Source organism: Apteryx rowi, unplaced genomic scaffold (assembly GCF_003343035.1).
Source record: "Apteryx rowi isolate R43461 unplaced genomic scaffold, aptRow1 scaffold_3, whole genome shotgun sequence".
Lineage (NCBI taxonomy): Eukaryota > Metazoa > Chordata > Aves > Apterygiformes > Apterygidae > Apteryx > Apteryx rowi.
The window spans coordinates 6,313,679-6,332,356 of record NW_020449418.1 but is presented as its reverse complement, the minus strand read 5'-3'; the positions used below and the strand labels follow the sequence as shown (position 1 = coordinate 6,332,356).

General features: G+C 44.7%; 1 protein-coding gene across 1 annotated transcript in view; it reads left to right on the top strand.

Annotated features, from left to right (window-relative positions):
• Positions 1-18,678, top strand: part of NEURL1 (neuralized E3 ubiquitin protein ligase 1) — a 159,942-nt gene that overhangs the window by 81,359 nt on the left and 59,905 nt on the right. Inside the window, exon 3 of the mRNA XM_026069672.1 lies at positions 16,329-16,570. Coding sequence (XP_025925457.1) covers positions 16,329-16,570 — 242 coding nt within the window. The remainder of the gene's footprint in view (positions 1-16,328; positions 16,571-18,678) is intronic.

Below are 18,678 nucleotides of genomic sequence, written 5' to 3'. Positions count from 1 at the left end.
TGATTTGGGCTCCACACTAAATGCTCCTTTCTCTTCTGAAGAGATGATAACCACCAAGAGATTAACCCCCCTAAGCATTTCAGATTTGTTTCCTATTCACCCGAGTCCTTTAAGACAGTCAAGTCACGAATGTGGCTATATCTGGAACAATGCTCTGAAGCGCATGACAATGCATTTCTTCCTCTTTCCACTCTTTATCAATACCGTAATATGTAAAAATGTCCTTTTGCATGAATTTTTGCATGAATAGGGTGTTGCTCCTATTCCAAGCTGGCTTCCTTTTCCCTTTCTTTAGCTAGTTAGAAATGTGGCTGTCTATCTTCATGATTTGCATCCCAAGTCACCTGCTATAAGTTACCCAACTGAGTAAATGCTAATCGGTCATCTGAGTAAGGAACAGTCATGTGAGTAAGTTTGCAGCAGCAATATGAGACTGCTGAAGATTTAGGCACTGGGAAGCTTTCTTCTGCAGACCTTGCTCACATTGTTGTTAACACAGTTTTCAGGCTAAGGCTTCCTTGACACCCTCCCCCAAGAAATACTGGGGTAACCTTCTCTACAAAGACTTGAGAGGTTGACTCTGTTACCCAAGTCATAAGAAAATGAAAGTTTATGGGTGTTTTCTGAGGGCTTTTAATGAAAGAATTTTGAGCTTCTAGTTTGAAGTATGTTTTTGCCTGTGCAAATCACAGGGGACTGGAGCGGTTTCATGTGCTGGGAGAAGTGCATGGATTCGGAGTCACCTCCCAATGCCCTCTGCTGCAAGGAATTGGGTGGGCTGTGCGTCTTGAACGGCACATATCCTCACAGATTCTTTCAAAGCAGCTGAAATTGAGATAAAACTTAGTCTTGCTTATAAACCTTTCTTCCTCTTTCCCCAAAGTCCTCTCTTCCTGCTCTTCTGCTCCCCTTATTTGTTGTTTCTTTTCTTATATGCAGGTTGTAAACAGTTTGGGGCAAGAACCATCTCTTTCTGTGTTTGTGAGCTTTAGCTCACGGGGGTGTCTAGCAGGTAGGATCGCTTTTAAAGAAATAAAACATCTTACATGCTCTTTGTCCTCAGGCAATAAGGTTTCAACACCCTTGATCGTTTACTGGATGACCTGTTGTAGAAAATGCTCAGGAAAACAAGTTCCTGCATGGACTACTCCAGCAGCTATTTATAGCAAAACATTAAGTAATAACTTTGTGGGTCTGGCATCGGAGTTGCTAGGAAGAATGATGGAATAGCACTGACGCTTTTTCTTTGGAATAACTGCCAGGGATGCTGTTTGTCTTCGTTACAAGATTTGTTTGTGCCACTTAGATTTTGAGCTAAGCTAAACACACAAATCTCCTTTCCCCCTGCAATTTTATTCACTGTGTGGGAATTCCCTGCTTAAACTTAATGTTTGAACTGAGTGGGCCAGATTTAGATGGTGATTTGCAAAGTAAAGAGGGCTAAGCACTGGTAGAGGGTGTCTAAACTGGGGTAAGTTACATGCTGCAGACGAGAGGGGAACATTAGTAATTTAAATACCATTTATGATTTTAGTACAGAAAGTGCAGATTAATGAAAGAATACACAAGAATTTGGCCATCCGTTGGTGCAAAGGGAGCAATGTTGCCCATTCTCCTGGTTTTGTCTCAGTAGTACTTAAATCAGTTGCCTGAAAGAAGTAATATTTTAATCATTTGTGGTGGGTTAACACTTTTAGTGCTATTGGAGAGCTATCTGGTCTGGACAAAAGTTCTCTTTTAGCATTTCTGTTTGTATAGCAGGATGTTGCTGGATGGCAGGGTTTGCGTCCTGTTGGCAGTTTTATTTCTCTGCTCTCTTTCCAGCTCTACCAGACAGTCTGGAAGTTTAATAGCTAGACTGGGGGAGTCAGAGGTGGAGCTCCTGTGTTTTTAATCTCAGCTACGTACCTGAAGTGACTCGTCTCAAAAATGCCATTTGTGGTGACTAACCTTGATCAAATTCACTTAGTCACTTAGTACCCAGCACAAGTTACTTTATGGGAGTGCTTTACAGATTAACTAGCAGATGCCACCAAAATACAACCATCTGCTTATAACTTCATGATGCTGAGGAGCCTCGGTTATTCACCAGGACCTGTTACATTTGAGGAGGGAGTGTTTTTCTTTCTTCTTTTTTTTTTCAAATGAGAAGAAATGAAGCATGGCTATTTTGAGCTTAAGAAATTAAAAAAGGAGTAAAATTAAGTGAGAGAGATCTAATGCTGGGATAAGGTGAGGGAAGTGCCTGAGAAACTTTAATGCTTGTGACGAGGGAGGATGATAACGATAGTTTGGAGAGAAAGGGATGGCAAACCAAGCAAAGGGGAAGGTCATGTATTCTGTGCATTTTCTTAAAGGAAAATCGGATGAGCTCATGGACAGAGGGAGAGGTGAGAGACAGAAGAAAGGAGGATTTGAATTATGAATTGTGAATGAGGACTTTAAGGGAGTACATTGTTCCTGTAATCCTGAAACATTTAAGAGGATGTTAAACATGGCCAAATAATAAAGGCACATTTTCATGTACCCACTAAGTTGTTAACTGTAATAACCCCATACTTTAAGTATTTATTTGTTGCCCACATAGTCAGGAAAAAAGCCATTGGAATCGAAGTCAGTGCTACACACTGTAGCAAAACTTCAAAAATTCAGGTGCATTTTTTCTTTGTGTGCTAAGCCTTAGCCTTATATGTTTAAAGGACCTCCCTTTAGGATTGTTTTGAACTTTATATCGGATGAAAATCTCTTGGATATTTGTGGAACCAGTCTGGATGTAAAGTTTTGAGGCTATAGTGACTAACAACCACATGAATGGTGCAATTTTCTTGTGCTGAAGAAGGGAGTTTTCAGTTGATCAGAAAGGAAAGAAAACTGAGGCCAAAAAAGACATTAAAGCCATAAAATACATACTGCATGACAGTCTGTCTTTTCACCAAGCTGTAGAAAGCAAAAGACAATGATCTGAATATTAAGCCATCAACACCGGAAGGTTTTTGCAAAAGACTCTCAGGCCCGTTCACGTAGCTAATCAACATTATTCTTGGGCAGACACGATTAAGTGCTTGCTCAGGCGGCTTCTGGGGGATAAGGCAGGATGACCCTGAGCTGTGATTGATGAGAGAAATGCAGTTGCAGAACGGGCGTCGCGGCAGTGTTGGTGTCTCCTCTGAGGGGTCGAGGATCTCCGTCGCGGGAAGCCTCGGCAGGCTGGGCACTGTCCTTCTGCCGCCCCGTCGCCTCGCGGTGTCCCCTGCCGCCGCCGGGCGCTGCTCTGCACGAAGAGGAGCTCTGGCTCTTGGTTTTGGATGCAAACGCTTTCTCGAATGCTTGCGGGCAGGCAGCAGCTTAGGAGGAGCGCGTAAACCACCGAAAGCAGTGGAATGGGAACCTCCATGTGAAACACTGCTTGGGCCCTGGAAAAATAATCACAACATCTTAGAAGTGCGCAGTAAGTTTTAAATACGGATGGGGTAAGGAGCTGCTTCGAGTAGGCATGCTCTCAAGAGACCCTGAAAATAGAAACTTCAGGAGGAAGAGTGTGCAATAAATATGACTCAAGCGCTACATTTTAAACAAGACTAACACACAAAAGGACCCATCTTCACAGCACCTCAAAGTGACTCTAAATGGATGATTTATAAGAGGGAAAAAGGAGCACTCCAAGTGCAACTGTCTTATATGACAGAGGAAAAAAAATTCTTTCCTGAGATTCTTCAGAAATGGCATTACAGTTTAAAACTTCATGGTATGTGGTGTTGAATGATAAACGTAATCTATGCTGTACATGTGGGTAAGAGGAGAAGTAAAAGAACAGGCTCTGGGATATTTATTCTGGCCCATCAGGTTGCTAAATTACAGTGAGGGCATCCGCACATGACTCTGGCAATAAATTCAAACAGCAAAATGCAAAAAAAGGCTATGAAGCCTCCTGAGATTTCACATCTTCAGTCCGAAGTTGTCACAGATATTTCTGAATTGAAAGAGGAATATTGTGTCTTACTAACATCTTCTGCTGTAAGGCAGGAGCATATCGGGGCTGTGCTGGCATATCTGTGCCGGGCACAGAGACGGATAACTGAGGCCTCTCAGCACAGTGAGATGGCACCAAGCCCATTCGAATGGTGAATTCCCCACATGTTTGAGCCAGTGAGCTCTTTGAGGAAGGAATTGCTGTTTGGTGTCATCTGAAGATCACCTAGCAGGTTGGTCTCTAAACCTTTTGTGGCCTTGAGGAACTGATGGTATTTGACAGTTAAATCACTATAATCTTAGGGATATTGCAGCTAGTGCAACTGTACCATTTGCTGGGCTCTGAGTTGAGTTGGTGCCATTCCTCTCTTGGGGCATTTTTCAGGCTCTTTATAAAGGCATCACTCCAGCAGCCTCTGTTCTCTGCCCTAGGACTACAAACGTGAGCTCAGTATCCGTACTACATTCCTGCAAATTTTGTGTCTGCAGAGATACTCCTGCTTTCTCTCCCATGTTGGGGAGCCTGTGTTACTCCAGTGTGTTATTGCTCACTTTCCTTGCTGGAGAGACACTCGGCAGAGCCAAAACGTATAGAGAGAGCAACGCAGGAAGGTGTCTGTGGTCTGGGACTTGTGTCCTTCCCCGAAAGGAGTGGTCTCTGACTAGGGAGCTGTGCTGAACAAGACACCTGGGATTTTTGAGGTGAGAAACAACAGGAGATTTTGGGCCACCGCATTCTGCTTCCCTAATGTATGTTCTTACACACTGGGAAGAGCAGCAAGTGGGAGAGGGTTCTCCAGTTGATTCGGAGGAGAAGCATAATTCCAAGGTGCTCCTCAGCATCCTCTTAAAACCCTCTCTCTTTCCACTGGTGGTAGAGGGGGGTTTTAAGGAATAGCATCCTAATTTAGCTCATTATATTGTAAATATGCAGTGTCAGTAGCCTGCTGCAGGCTTAATTCAGCATCTTGAGCCTAGAGGCAAATCTTTGATTTTACAGAGGTATAATTCAGAATTAACTCAGAGGCCTGAGTTTGGAACACCAGCTTCTATCTTGCATTTTCTTTCYGCAGCTTAGTGTGCATATTACACCATTCCCTACCATATCTTGGAATTTGGTTCTACATGTCCGTTTTCATGTGTCTGCCATGTTTGTTTTGCTTTTTTTTCCCCTGGTCTCCATTGCTTCCACCTTCCTTCTCTTCCTGACAAATATCTAAAGTTTATCCTTGATAGGTTACTTTATTGATAGGTTACTCCTGGTTTTGGTGAACTCTCGATATTTTGACTTCCAAACTATTACACCGTACATGGAAAATGTGCCCAGGATAGACTTTCCATTAAACTGTATTTAAATTGGAAGAGAATGCTGGCACATCTACAAGTATTCCAGAATTAGATCCCAAAATACTGAGACTAGTTAATCTTTTGGAAGAACAAAAACTCTTACTGATTTATATTTAGCAGAGGGAATGCATTTTAAAAACACAGTCTATATGAGGCCCCTTGAAGAAAACATCTTTTACGTTGATTTGTAGTCCATGGAAATACTACGTGGCCATAAAATATTTGCAGTCGGGTTCTGCTTTTATGTAGCTACTTTTTGCAGCGTGAACTGTCATTAACCCTCTGAGAGGGACTGCTCTGCTGAATGCTGACTGGGTAATGAAATGCAGCTACCTCTGGGGCAGCAGTTTTGCCGTTCATCACAAGTGTGCCCAGCATTGCAGGAGAGGAAGAGAAAAAACAATGTGCAATTAACACTGCAGTGAAAACACTAGACTTGTGGAGATGAAACTTTGGTCCAAAACCGATGCGATGTTTGTACTTGGGAAAAAAAGGTGTCTTTTGGCTACGTGAACCATGTAACATGACTCCTAGGGAATTTGTACAGCATCTCTGCAATTGCTGAGACGTTGCTGGTGATCAGGTATGTGGCTCATACCCTTCTTTCAACCAGAACAGCGTGAGCAATGTCCCCTGGGTCGGGCCGGTGGTCCCTCCAGCCCGGGCCCCTGTGGGGCAGTGGCTGAAGGACGTGCTATTTGGGACAGCACATGAGGAGCTGTTGTTGTGCTTCCTGTCTTTTGCTGACAGTTGCAAAAGAGGATGTGGATGAGAGCAGAAGCTGCTCTTACCCTGTTCGTTAGAGGATGGGTGCTCTTAGAAAGCCTAGAGAGCGATGCCATTGGCCCTAATCTTGGCAGCCCTGTTTTTAGTTAAGTATCTGTGATATCTAATTAGGCTTAATTTACATTATTATAAGTTGGGAGGAACGTGGTAATAACACGTGTAAAAAGTGATTCGTGTCCCATGCGTAGTTCTGATCTATACAAAGAAAATGAGTAACTGGAATTATGATAGATGGGACATTTCACTGGATTGTCCCTGGTACACTATGATACATGACCAATTCCCGGAAAAGAAGCTATGGAAGGTAACTGATAAAGCGAACAAGGTCTCACCCCCGTGAAACTCTCAATCTGAAAAGTTGGGACAAATAAGGGGAAGTACTGTTATATATAGATGATTGCAGATCAGCCTCTGCAATTCATTAACGGAGCAGGTCAGAGAAGCAAAGATAACTCTGAGCTTATTTTATAAAGTATACGTAATCTTATGGCCAGTAGTGTATCTGCTTACCTTTCAGAAGATAAGGATTATCAAATCTCAGACTTTGGGGACTGAGGAGGTAGCATGGAAAGTTTATTTTTCCTTCCTTCTTTCCCTCCATCCACAGCACTGACAGATTAGCCGTTCATCCTTTGCAAATTGTTCTTCCTCCTCCTGAAGCATCAGATATTAGCAAAGGATGAGATTCCTGAGCTGAGGCACCAGTAGTCCTATAAAGTATGAATGTGCTATGCAGCCACAAGAGAAGGATAAACAGAATTTTTAAAACATCCATAGATCTTAAACTGAACTGGACTTAATCTTGTTTTTTTTGTTAGAAACATAAATACATTTTCACATCTCTCATTAGACTGCTGACAGACGTGACCTGATCATAGCAAAGCAAAAATGCTCTAGATCAAGAAAGAGATCTTGGATGCTTTCAGTGCACAATTCTTTTCCTTTGACCTTCTTATTGCCTACTCCCGGCACCTAACTTACAATACCTTGCTGCTGATAATAAAGAATCGCCAGGATCTAAAGAGAAGAGATAAGTGCCTTGCGGCTCTCAAAAATAAATAAGTGCATGGCACATGCAAGTCCCCCCTGCCTGCAGCCTGCACGGCTCAGGGGAGCTGCCAGAAAGCAGCGTGGGGAGAGGCGGCTGCTGCTGCCGGACGGGTCTGCGCAGCCTGCGCTGCCGGTCTCTTTTCCATGGGCCCCAGGACCTGGTTGGACCCTGGGGGCCGCGGTTCCCRGGCAGCTCATCCCGCTCCTGCCAGTCCCCCCTCTCCTCGCACAGCGGATGGGACCCTATGGCCACTTCCTTATGCGCTTGCTGTCCTTATATACTTAGTGCACTTATGGTAGGGTGGGATCTGCGCCCGCCCCGGGAGCGGACGATGGGGGATTCGCTCGGGGAGAGGCGAAGGAGGGATCCTGCTGCGGGAGGGCTGCGCTCGCGGCCTCCCCTCCCGCCAAGGACGGCGGCTGCCGGCCACGGCGTGCCACGTTGTTGGCTGAATTGCAGCGAATGCCTGAGAGATCCTGGGTGAACGGTGCCTCATCGGTGGGCAGGAGACGGTCAATGATTACATGGTATCATCACCGGAGAGGTCGAGTTAAAAAATTAATTTATAAAGGGAAGGATTTTCTCCTAAGYGTTCATTTTATCTTTGTATGCCTATAGAAACATATATGTATTCACACCTCTCTCTTCTGATACCGTATTTTCTTCACAGAGAAAGAGCATAATAATCCATCCTCACTGCGCGTGGTATTTTAAATGCTTCCGGTGCAGTAGGTTGTGCTGCACTTGTTGGCACTGGTGTGTGCGTGAGGGGACGCTTCCCGAGCGCAGCCCTGCCCTGCTCTCCTCTCCTCTTACCTCTGCAGCCTTTCGAGGGTCTTCCTCGCCTTCCTTCTCGCTTCCGGCAGAGGCTCCACTGGGCTCTGCCCAGCATCCTCTTCTCATTTCTCTCTGCACCTTGTTTCTGGGTAATTTCAGCCAGAAACACAAATTCAGCCATAACCTCCCTGCAGACAACTCACGGATTCAGCTCTTCTCTACAGTGCTTTAGTTGTTTTTTTTTGCCCAACTAAATTTTTGCTCTGGTTTCTTTCTCTCTTTTTTTTTTTTGATAGAGCATTACTGAGAAGTCAGGCTTAATATAACTGCAGAGTCCTTATTCTGCTGTCTCTCCTATGCTCTTTTACCTCCTTTTTTGCCTTGTATAAAAATCACCACCCTCCTGCCCTCTTACTAATAATAATCATAACTAATAATTACTCATAACTTCAGCATTATCTTCAAGTGAGTCCTCATAAAGTCTTGCATCCAGATTGTAACCAAGGACTTGTAACTCCCTGGATTCAGCTGAGGTTGCTGGAAAAAAAAAAAAAAAGGGCCCTCCACACCCTGCTAATTGCCTGGCCCTCTTCCAGAGGTTATTGTGTCTGCACAAGGAGTGGCTGAGCAGGATGGAGATCTGCTCCGCAGCTCCTGCGCTGCACAGGCTGGAGAGCAAATGCGCATCCCAGTACAGCAAAAAGACAACGGTGGAAATGGGAGTCTCTTGCTATTTCAGCCCATCCTGCTAAATCCACTTGCAAACATCAGCGTCCTCAGTCTTGCGGATTCTGCCCGCATCCCGTCTACAGGACTTAGCCTTTCCCGACCACCTGCAAACCTCAAATTTCCATCTCTTCTGCTATTGGCAAAGTCTTACCTTGCTTGCATTTATTCCAAATTTCTCCTCTTGTACTTGTTTTCCTGCCCTCTGTTCTTACTGCCACTTTTTGCACCTCTTTTATTGGTTTTATTTGCTCTGTGAAATCAAAAAGAAGCTCCTTCACTTTCAAGGCTCCTCACAACCAAACCATGCCCTACTGTCCATCATTCAGTGTTGAAAGATGGATCCATTTTGGCTCATCCTGCAATCAACTCGGCTTCTGATGCCCACTTTTTACATTGGGAAGGCCTTCTCATAGATGTCTTTGAAGCCACCTTGTTGTTTTTCAAATCTGTTCCTTTAAACCCTTCTATCTTAAAAAAAAAAAAAAAAATCCCAACCCCACCCCGGCTAGTATTATCTCCTTTCATGTACATGTGGTCTGCACCTGTCTCTTGTCTCTGAGTTTGCAATTTAAGTGGAAAATCTTACACTATGTGCGAACCTACTCTCTTGATACATCTCCTCAGTGCTAAAATAGCACAGATGAAAATAAGTTACATTTTGGCATTGACTTGTTTTGGAGTCTTGGATGGGAGTGCTAGATCTGACCTGCTKGCTCAGCTCCACCTTGTAGATAAGTCCCTAATTGACTAAAGTTTAACCCAAGATGCTCCATAATTTCAGGTAGTGGGGATTTAATGCTCCAGAATTACCCCCTTACATTTCTATCGCAGCACACCCTTACACCTGCAAAACTATAGTCCTTCATTGTGGAAGAACACAGCTTTGTGTCCCGGCCACCTTGTAAGGAGAAGATTGGTAGTTGATGGTGGCAGTGATCTAAGTAGTGCCGTTATCATAGTAATAGATGGAGGGAGGGTTGGGTATAGACTGGAGATACATGATTACTTATTCCTTCAAGAACAGCAAACATGTCTGCAAAAACAATGAAAAAGACCTTGTTTTTCATTTGCACTGATTTGCAGTTCTCTCTCTCCTGTGCACAGTGCCCTGGGTCAGGCTGCATGTGAGAAAGTGGGAGTTGGAACCCCTTTAGTGTTTCCATTGGTGTTAAGCTAACAGTTATTTTTAGAAAACTGTATCTTGAAATGTGCTTTTAAGAATTCCTTTGCAAAGCCTAGTGTTTGTTGTGGTAGAATTGTTTGTGTAGAATTTGTTGTAGTTTTCTCCTTTTGAACTTTATTAGTAAATTAAAAGGATCAGTGTAATTAGTTACACCAATCCTTTCTGTATCTCACTGTCATAATTCCCCAAAATATGGGACCAACTCAAAAAGCAGGCAAGCTTATGAGGATTCATCTCACAGTTGATTTTTTTTCTCCTTGTGCTACTAGTAACCATCTAGTTTTCAAACAGATGCGTATATGCTTTTTCAGGGCTAGAGCTTTTCTAAACACTATGTGCATATCCCCAGGGCAGGGCTTCCCTTGCGTTCCCCACATGCAGGAATGGTTTCTTTTCCTTCCTTCCCAGAGTGCTTTTAAATGCATTTACAGTAGGGTCACCTGATAGATAAAGTGCTCTTTGTCAGCTTCTTTTGATAACGTAACAGTCCTAACAGTCGCAGCAGAGTGTTTTGAAAGCCCTTTCACCTTTCACAGTGTGAAGCTTTGTCCCGTCCATTCTTCTCACTGTAATTTGCCTGCAGGACTCACCTCTACCACCAACACCCAGACGCTCTCCTCTCTTCCGCCCCGGATAGAGGTGGTTTCTCCTTCCCACTTGCTCACTGCATGACTGTCCCTGGACTCTATTTTGAAGTTGTCTTCTCTATTGCATTCAATTCTGAATGCCACTTGTTTCACACGCTCTATGAAGTTTATCTTCAATACCTTGCAGTTAGTTTTCAGTCTGAAATGAGTTTTGACTGGATTCTGACAGGTTGCCTATCAAGATTTCTTCAACTGGAAAAAGTGTCTTTTTTTTGAAAGTGAAATCCAATCACTTTCTGCAGCATTTAAGAAATCTCAAGCCTTGAAGATTATGTCTAATTTTCACAGAGCGTGAACGCTTCTGATGAAAACCCCTAACAGGCTTTGGGATGCATTTTGCTAAGCTGAGAACATCCAGTGCTCCCATGCYGTCTTTTATAAAGCACTCTGATCATGCTCAGGCCTCGAGATCCAGGAGAACAGGGACAGATAACATACGTGAAAGGAGAAGTGTGCCATTTTGGGGGCAAAATTCTTCTTTCTTGAACAATCAGGGCTGCAAAAAGGATGTGCTTGGGAGTGGGACACTGAAGACAGAGAGGTTCAGAGTGCTCCGTGTTGTGGTTCACGTAACATCCCCTTCTCTTTGGCCTACTAACTATTTCAGAGGATCCAGCCCCTGTGCCTGTGACTGGGGGAGCAGGTAGGACAGTGACAATGTTGTCCTCCTTGGGGGTTGTGGTAATAGGGAGCGGGTTGCATTCCAGGTTCAAACCCCGTACCAAACCAAATGGTTCAAACAGCATCTGTTATAGGGTGTGAATTGAGAATGGAAGTCTATTTAATCTTTAAAACCATGAGAGTGAGCAGATGCTGTTCTTTGGGACCATAGCGTAAACCCAGCCATATGGAAGTTTGTGGTATTTCTCCAAATTTGACACAGAGGGATATCTCTGTGGCTGTCGTCTTCTTGTGACTTTTGCGAGAGACCATGGGGAGATACTGGTTGTTTGCATGGTCCTGGCAGGTTGAAGCAACTCCTGCTTGCCAGGGGGGAAGTGTTTTTGCCCGGCTGGTTTTACAGCCATGTTGTGGAGTGGGAAACCTGCAGTGCCCTTGAGCAAGCTCTCAGATTTCAGCCTTCTTTCAAATGCTTGTTTGTTTGCAAATTTTATTTCTGAGCGGTTGCTTTCCTTCTCCTTTGCAGGTGACTGATAAGTCAGGTTGTGGGAGAGAGTGTCTGGGAGAGACTCCCTGTTAATGCAGTCTTGCATGGTTCCCCTGAAATCAGAGGACTTTTCTGTTTTGCCAACTGAAAATCTGAGTTTGTGAGTTTTGCTCAACTCTTTTATATAAAGAAAAATATTTGTAAACCTACTGCAAGAGCCCCAAATGCAACATACCAGTGTTACGGGTGGCAAAGACTGAGAATGTCAAAATTTTCAGTAATTTACATAAGGGAATGGAGTAAGGGACTGGAGTCTAGGTCAAGCCTCAGTGTGCAAAGTCTGTAAGCAGAGGATTTATTTTATTTTTAGCTGGCCAAGCCAGGTCAGTGATGTAGCGCACGAGCTTGTGTTTCTGAAGCGTCCCTCTCCTTGCTGAAGTCCAGCCGTAGGTGTTTGTGCTGCCGTTCTTGACTTGCGCAGCGTTTCCGCCTCCCGGAGCGGGTGCGCTGCCCTGCAAGAGCTGAGTAACAGCCTTCATGGTCGTCCCATTGCTTTGTAACTCCTCCGGGGTATTTGTAAGGCACATAACCTTTTTTTATATTTAGTTGCACTTTTTATTTTTTTCAAACGAAGACCTTTTCCAGCCCTTGCCCAAGTGTGTGCATCATACGGGCGTTGCTGCGGAGCAAGACGATTTGGGAGCAGGGAGGGCACCTCCTGCCTGCCYGTGCTGTCAGCTTGGGAAGCTCTTCCGGAGCCGGTTTCTTCCATCCGCACGGAGCGCATGGTGGAAGCACCCTGCATTTCAGCTGTGCCATCCTGCAGGCAGCGCTCTGGGACGGGTTTGTCCTGAGTCTCGCTCGGCGGTGCACAGTCGTGTAGTCCTGTGGAGAGGTGTGGCACTTGTTATGGTCACAGCCAAGGTATTCAGGAAAATTAAAGCACTGAGGTAGGCAGGCAAGTTAAAATGTGTGCATTTCCGTGCCACAGAAGTTTGACTGGGTGATTACTGCTAGCAAAAGGTTTGAGCTGCAAAAGTCAGATCTGGATCAAAAGGCGTAGCTTGCAAACATGGAGGAGAGATCATGAAAACTCAGAATTTTTGTGGCTTTGGCCTAAAACCTCAGGTTCAAAGTAGGTCCGAAAGAGAGTCCACTTTATTTTCCTTTGGCTTTTAGGCCATACGATTGTTCCAGCATGTTTATAACTGAAATCTTTCCATTTATACATATCACTTAGGGTTCACACTGAAGTTTTTGGCCTGGCTGCTGTTATCAGCTGCAGTGTTTCTATGGAAAACTAAAGATTTTTCACATAAAGTATTAAAATCTGTTTGAGGTTTGCGGTTAAACATGGTGGTAACGTTCCCTGGAATACAACACTCAATGTTAGACAGCAGCTGGAAGTAGCTGGAAGAAGGCTGCTTGGCTTGCGCTCGCCCCTTGCATTCGGCACGTTTTCCGTTCCCTTGCTCTTCGTTCTGCTGAGCAGCGGTGGTGACAGCTCTGCCACCACCTCCGCTGGGGATCACTACCACCGCTACGTTGCTTTTATCTCCTGATAACTGTTTCTTTGCCACTTCAGCTAATCTAAGCATATGCGTCTTAGGTTTCTGCCAGTGCTGCCATCTCCTAGAGAGGCGAGTATTTCCATTTTACCAGTTTGTGTGTGACTGTGCTACTAAACTCAATTTTAGCAAGAGTAGCTTTGCCAAAATTACCAAAGGTAAACCCAGGACAAAGCAAGGAGGGTGATTTCCAGGTGTGAACCTGGTCTAGCAATAGATGAGAACAGCCCTTGTCCCCAGCGTGGAGCTGAAGGCGAGCTGAGTCCCATTAGAGAGTGGGCTGCGTGGGAGCTGGCAGTGGCGTTCGCTGGATTTGGGGTTTTATTTGGTTTTGTGTGTTGTTTTTCACACAACCGGTTCTGCCAAGCTGGATCTCTCTGCCTCCACGCAGCCCTGATTTTTTGAAGTCAGGCACTGAAATTAAAATAGACTGTTTCTGGCAGACAGGATAGATAGCATGAAATTAATGTATATTCCCTGTTAGCTTCTCTTTCACATAGATGCACCCTTGAAAACTATGGGAGAGAGGCAGATGAAAAAACAAAATTAGAAATTGTCAGATAAGAGTTTTTCCTACTTCACTATGGATTCTTTGACTTTAAATTGTCAAAAATAATTGATTATATCCCATCAATATGTGACATATCAGAAATGGTGGTTGATTTCATATATATTTTAGAGGAGTTGGAAAAGTTAGGAATGGAAGTTTTTCCCCTGGACGTTTGCATTTAATCATTCTCCCTATAAAAAAGGATGGAGCCAAAACAGCGAGGCAGCTAAGAAATGAGCCATGGAGAGAGCTAGTGACCTGGGACATTTCTGCCAAAGGCAGACTGAGATGGTTTGCTCTGACAGAGCCCTGTCAGCTGTCTTGTCCCGAAAGGCCAGAGGGAAACCGCCTGGGATGGTGCAGTGGAGGGAGTTAAGTCGGGCACTTGTGCCGGCTCTGGCTCGTAACCATCTGTGATAGTGAGCGGCATCCCGCTTGCAGTGATAAAGGAGAAACTCCTTTGCAAAACACCATTAAGCCCGAGGAACTCGTCAGCACAAGATATCGCTAATGCCAGGGGCTTAGCAGGGTTCCAGCAGGGCTGTCACAGTGAACGTAGCTGCGGTTATCCTGGTTTGGCAAAAAGACAGCAATGCGGGAAGGGATGTGACCTTCTGTTCTTCAGGGCCTTAGGCAGCCTCTAATAAAATAAGTCATAGATGACCTCAGAAAGTTCTTCCTAAGAGCCCACAGCAGAGTTTTCCGGGTTATCTTCCGAACMGCCCCGTGTGGGCTGCGGGAGGGGGCAGGAGAGCTGCCCTGCGGCAGTAGCCTGCTGGAGGGGGAAAGGCTGGGTTCGTGGTGGCCGCTGCACCCGGTCCTTGCCCGTGTCAAGCCCGTCCCTCCCCTGCAATCTGCTAGTCCTGAAGGTCCCCATCACGGCCCTGCCCGCTCCAGCCAGCCTTGCTTTTCTCCTGGTGTCCTGTGCCCTATGGCTGTGAAACCTTCTCCCTCACCCACTCACATGAGGAACAGGAGAAGGAAGGTGACCTATATTCCACATGATTTTTTAACATCAGATCCATCTCAGTTGGTTCATCTCTCCCTTAAAGCATTAATGAATGTTCTTAAAGGTAGCAGCCCGATTTGTCTGGCCTCCCTGCTCTGTTCTGAAGGGAGAGCTCTGTCACTCAGGAAAGCATGAAAAATAAAACAGTAAAGGGGTGAGAGGAGAAAGCATTGATATCTGGTGTTGAAGCTGAATTAAAATATTCCCATCAGAAAACAGGCGTTTAGCTTTTGTTGGTTTTTGTTCAAGCTCACTCTGATGATCGATCGTGCAACCTTGTATAGCTACAGACTTAAACTACCTGAAAGGTTGGGAGGAAGAGGGTCCAGGCTTTATATTTTTACCTCCAAGAATTACATTAGAGGTGTATGCATTATTCTATAGTAGCTATATAAAGACATAACTGTCAGCAATTAATTTGAATAAAGAATATGTAAACTACGTGTTTATGTATGTGTTATAAAAACTAACAGAAGTTAGTCTATATAATTTGTGCATTCGAGGAATAGAGTTTTAAACATGCTGTTTAGTCATGCATCTTTACAGAGCAAACTGACACATTGTTAAGGTCGCATTTGTTTTTATTGCATCCCTTAGTCTATCATGAAATAATCCTTTGTTCTGTTGATACTCTGTCTCCAGATCTATGAGTAACTCCTCCCAAACATATGTGGATAATATGGTGTGTATGTGTACCTGAGGAAAAGGAAGCAGATGACTTGCATTCAGTATAATGATTGTTTTTTGTTTAAGTTGCTGCAGGCGCCCGGTTGAAAAGAAAGCCGTGAATCCAGTCATTCATGAGCAAAGCTGCTGTCGTGACTGTGTTGATAGTGTGTTGACTGTTTGTATAGAGCCTTGGTTAGACAAAGATGTAATCTCCTCCCTGCTTCGAGTCCTTTTCTCCCTCTCCACTTTCCCCGTCCTAATCCTAGCGTGCTGATCAATGACTTTATGAAAAGTGGGACCTCAGCTGAGGTTCCCATCACTGGAGGAGCGAGGAGGAATGATTACTGGTTGGTGGAGGAATCCTGGGTTATCACTGAGTCATGCTTGAGTACAAGTTAGCAATACACGTGTTTGAGCTGRCCTCTAGTGAGGGTGGATACAGAGCATCCAAAGGCAAATAGAGGCAAGCACTGGTGGAGCTGCTGTTGCAAAGGAGGAACAAGGAGAATGGTCAAGTCAGTGTACGTATGGCTTGGGTGGTGCAACCTTCCAGAAATGGAAGATTTCACCTAAATGTGACAGCTTTGATACACCATCTTCACACGTGCTTTGTTCCGTTTTTCAGAACTGATTGTTGGTTTCTGTTTTGCCGTGTGGCCTCAGAATGGGCTGTGATTTCAGGTGCTGAGCTGTGTTCCCCGTGACTGCTCTGTAGTGTCAGGCTGTCCAGATGGGAGCCTTCTGTGTCGTGATAGCCTTTTATTGCTTAAGATGCTCTAGAAACACTTAGTGATTTACAGATTTACAGATTTGTCAAACTTTTATTTCGCTCTGCAGTTTCCCTCCAAAGTATCCCTATTTTTTTGCATTGAGAGTTTTTTACTTATTATTCACAGCAGATTTTAAGTCCCTTTTTTTCCCCATTCTGCTTTCAGATTCTATAGGTGGCTCGTTTCCAGCTTCCTCTCACCGATGCCACCACAAGCAGAAGCACTGTCTCCCTATCCCACAGTGTGGAGCTCTGTCCATCAGCCCTCTGCTTTTCCATCCCCACACAAAGGGATCCCAGATCATCATGGACACGACACAGAAGGCAGTGAAGCGCCAGGCTAGCTTCTGCAATGCCATTACCTTCAGCAACAGGCCCATCGTTATTTATGAACAAGTCAGGCTTAAGGTGAGTAAATGATGCTTTCCCCTATTGAAATGGTAGCTGCTGTGAATGAATGTTGGGGTGTATCAGGCTTTGGTGCTTGCACCAGATCTTTCTCCCTTCCTTGAAAAACACAGTAGTTGGATCTTAGCCTTAAAGATCTGCAATCTTTGGTGCTTCTGCTTTCATCACCATAGTGCTTGGAACCTTCAGTACAAACCCATGTAGAAACTGGGAAGAAAGGGGTGAACTGTACTTCAGAAGAGCTTACCTAGATAATAGAGAAGGAACAGTAGATTAAGCTGAGGTTGATTGGAAAACAGCAAGAAAAAGAGCCATATTGGTCAGCCTGAGAGGCAGCAGCCTCAGTTATCACTAGCCATGTGTCCTCTAGACTTTGCATACATTGTGCGAAGGAGTTTCAGTGGTCTGGGCTGACTGAAGGAGGGTTCAAATCCGTGACAAGGACTTTTCTTCCTGTAAACAAGACAGCAGTGAGGGCTGGACTCATGGAGCTGGGAGTCAGCCTCTCCGCAGCAAATGGATAAGAGAGAAGTAGGTGAAAATGACTTGAAGGTGAAGGTGAGCAGCTTGCGTGCTTGGCACGGAAGATAAAAGGCTGAAAGGATGAAAGGAGCAATCAGCGGGGTCACAGTTGCCTTCTAAGAAAAGGGTCTTTTCAGCAGTTTGCTGACTGCTTTGTTGAATCAGTCTCCCAATAGCATTCAGGTCAAAGGAAAGAACATTGCAGGCATCGTGTTTTTCTCGCAGACCTCAACTGATTTCACTTCGTTTGTGGGTGCGTTACAACCAAGAGGATGGAGGTGGTACCCCTTTGTGCTCCAGTTTCCATGGGAAGTTCAACTCCTCTGAAGGCAGGATGTACACTCGGAGGTGTGTGCTGGGAGCTACTTCCAGATGAAGAAGAAATTCATCAGTCTCCTTAGGAATTGGACCACCTTTTAGGCTCTCGGCACATTAAAGGAGCTTGGAGCCCTTTGCATTTCATCCAGAGATATTTTCTAATCTTTGTGCCCCAGTGTTTGCAGGACTGCATTTTGACACTCTAAGCTGATTCCATTCCTTTCATTGGCAGAACGTGGGTATTCTTCTTTAGCAGTCTTTAGTTTGTGGCACGCACAAAAGATCTGCCTGCAAATCCTTCATTTATGTACAAGAGTTTTCCAGGAGGTTTGTCCACACGTAGCAGCTGACTCTGATTGATCCTCCTGTTGCCCATCACTCAAAACCCCAGAGCACTAGGAGCTAGGGCAGCGTACCAGCCTTCTCTGCCTCTTCTCTTGTAGCCAGCAACTAGAGCAAGAAAGGAGGAAGATGAGGCCACCAACAGCTTTAGCCTCCTGAAAAAAGAATTAAGTCTGGGAGAGGTAGCAGGGAATAGCAGGGCATTAATGGAGGACACGGAGGAGATGGAAAGAAGAACACACAGTGCAGAGGGACTGCAGGAAAGTGGAAGTAAGGAAAAGGGCTCCAAAGAGTACAAGGGAAGAGTGCAGACTGAAAAGGGAAAGAAAGATGAATTAAAAAAAAGAAAAAGAAAAAGTGAACTGAAGCAAAAGATGGGGAAATTAACCCACTGAGGTTTATTTTATTTGCTACAGGCTCTCTTATTCAGCACGTCTCACCTGTGATGGTGTTGGTGGCTTGTCTCAGCCTCTTTAGATCAGCTCCCTCCGCTCTGCCCCATGGCTGCTGGCTGTATGAGACTGAGCACTTGTTCCAGCACAGCTCCCCTAATGTCTCTTCTTTTGGAAATGCACTGAGATTTCAGTGATTTCAGGATCAGACCCATAAGTGGAAAATCCCTCCTACGGGTTGAATTACATTGCCTGTAGAGTTCTTACTGCCTCTCTCCAGGCTAGGAACCCAGCAGGACTCACATAGTCTAATGGGATTTTTTCCACATTGGCCAGCAGTTTGGACAAACAACTGTGGAAAAATGATTTGAGAGGTGATGAAAGCAGCATTTTGTTTTTGAAAATGCCATCAAAGGTTTGCGTGGGTTTAGTGTTGTAGACAAAGGTTCTGGATTATTTCTTCCTCATGCTGAAACAATGCAACTATCTCAGGAAAATTCACACTTGTTTATCACTGTATATTTTAGGATTTTA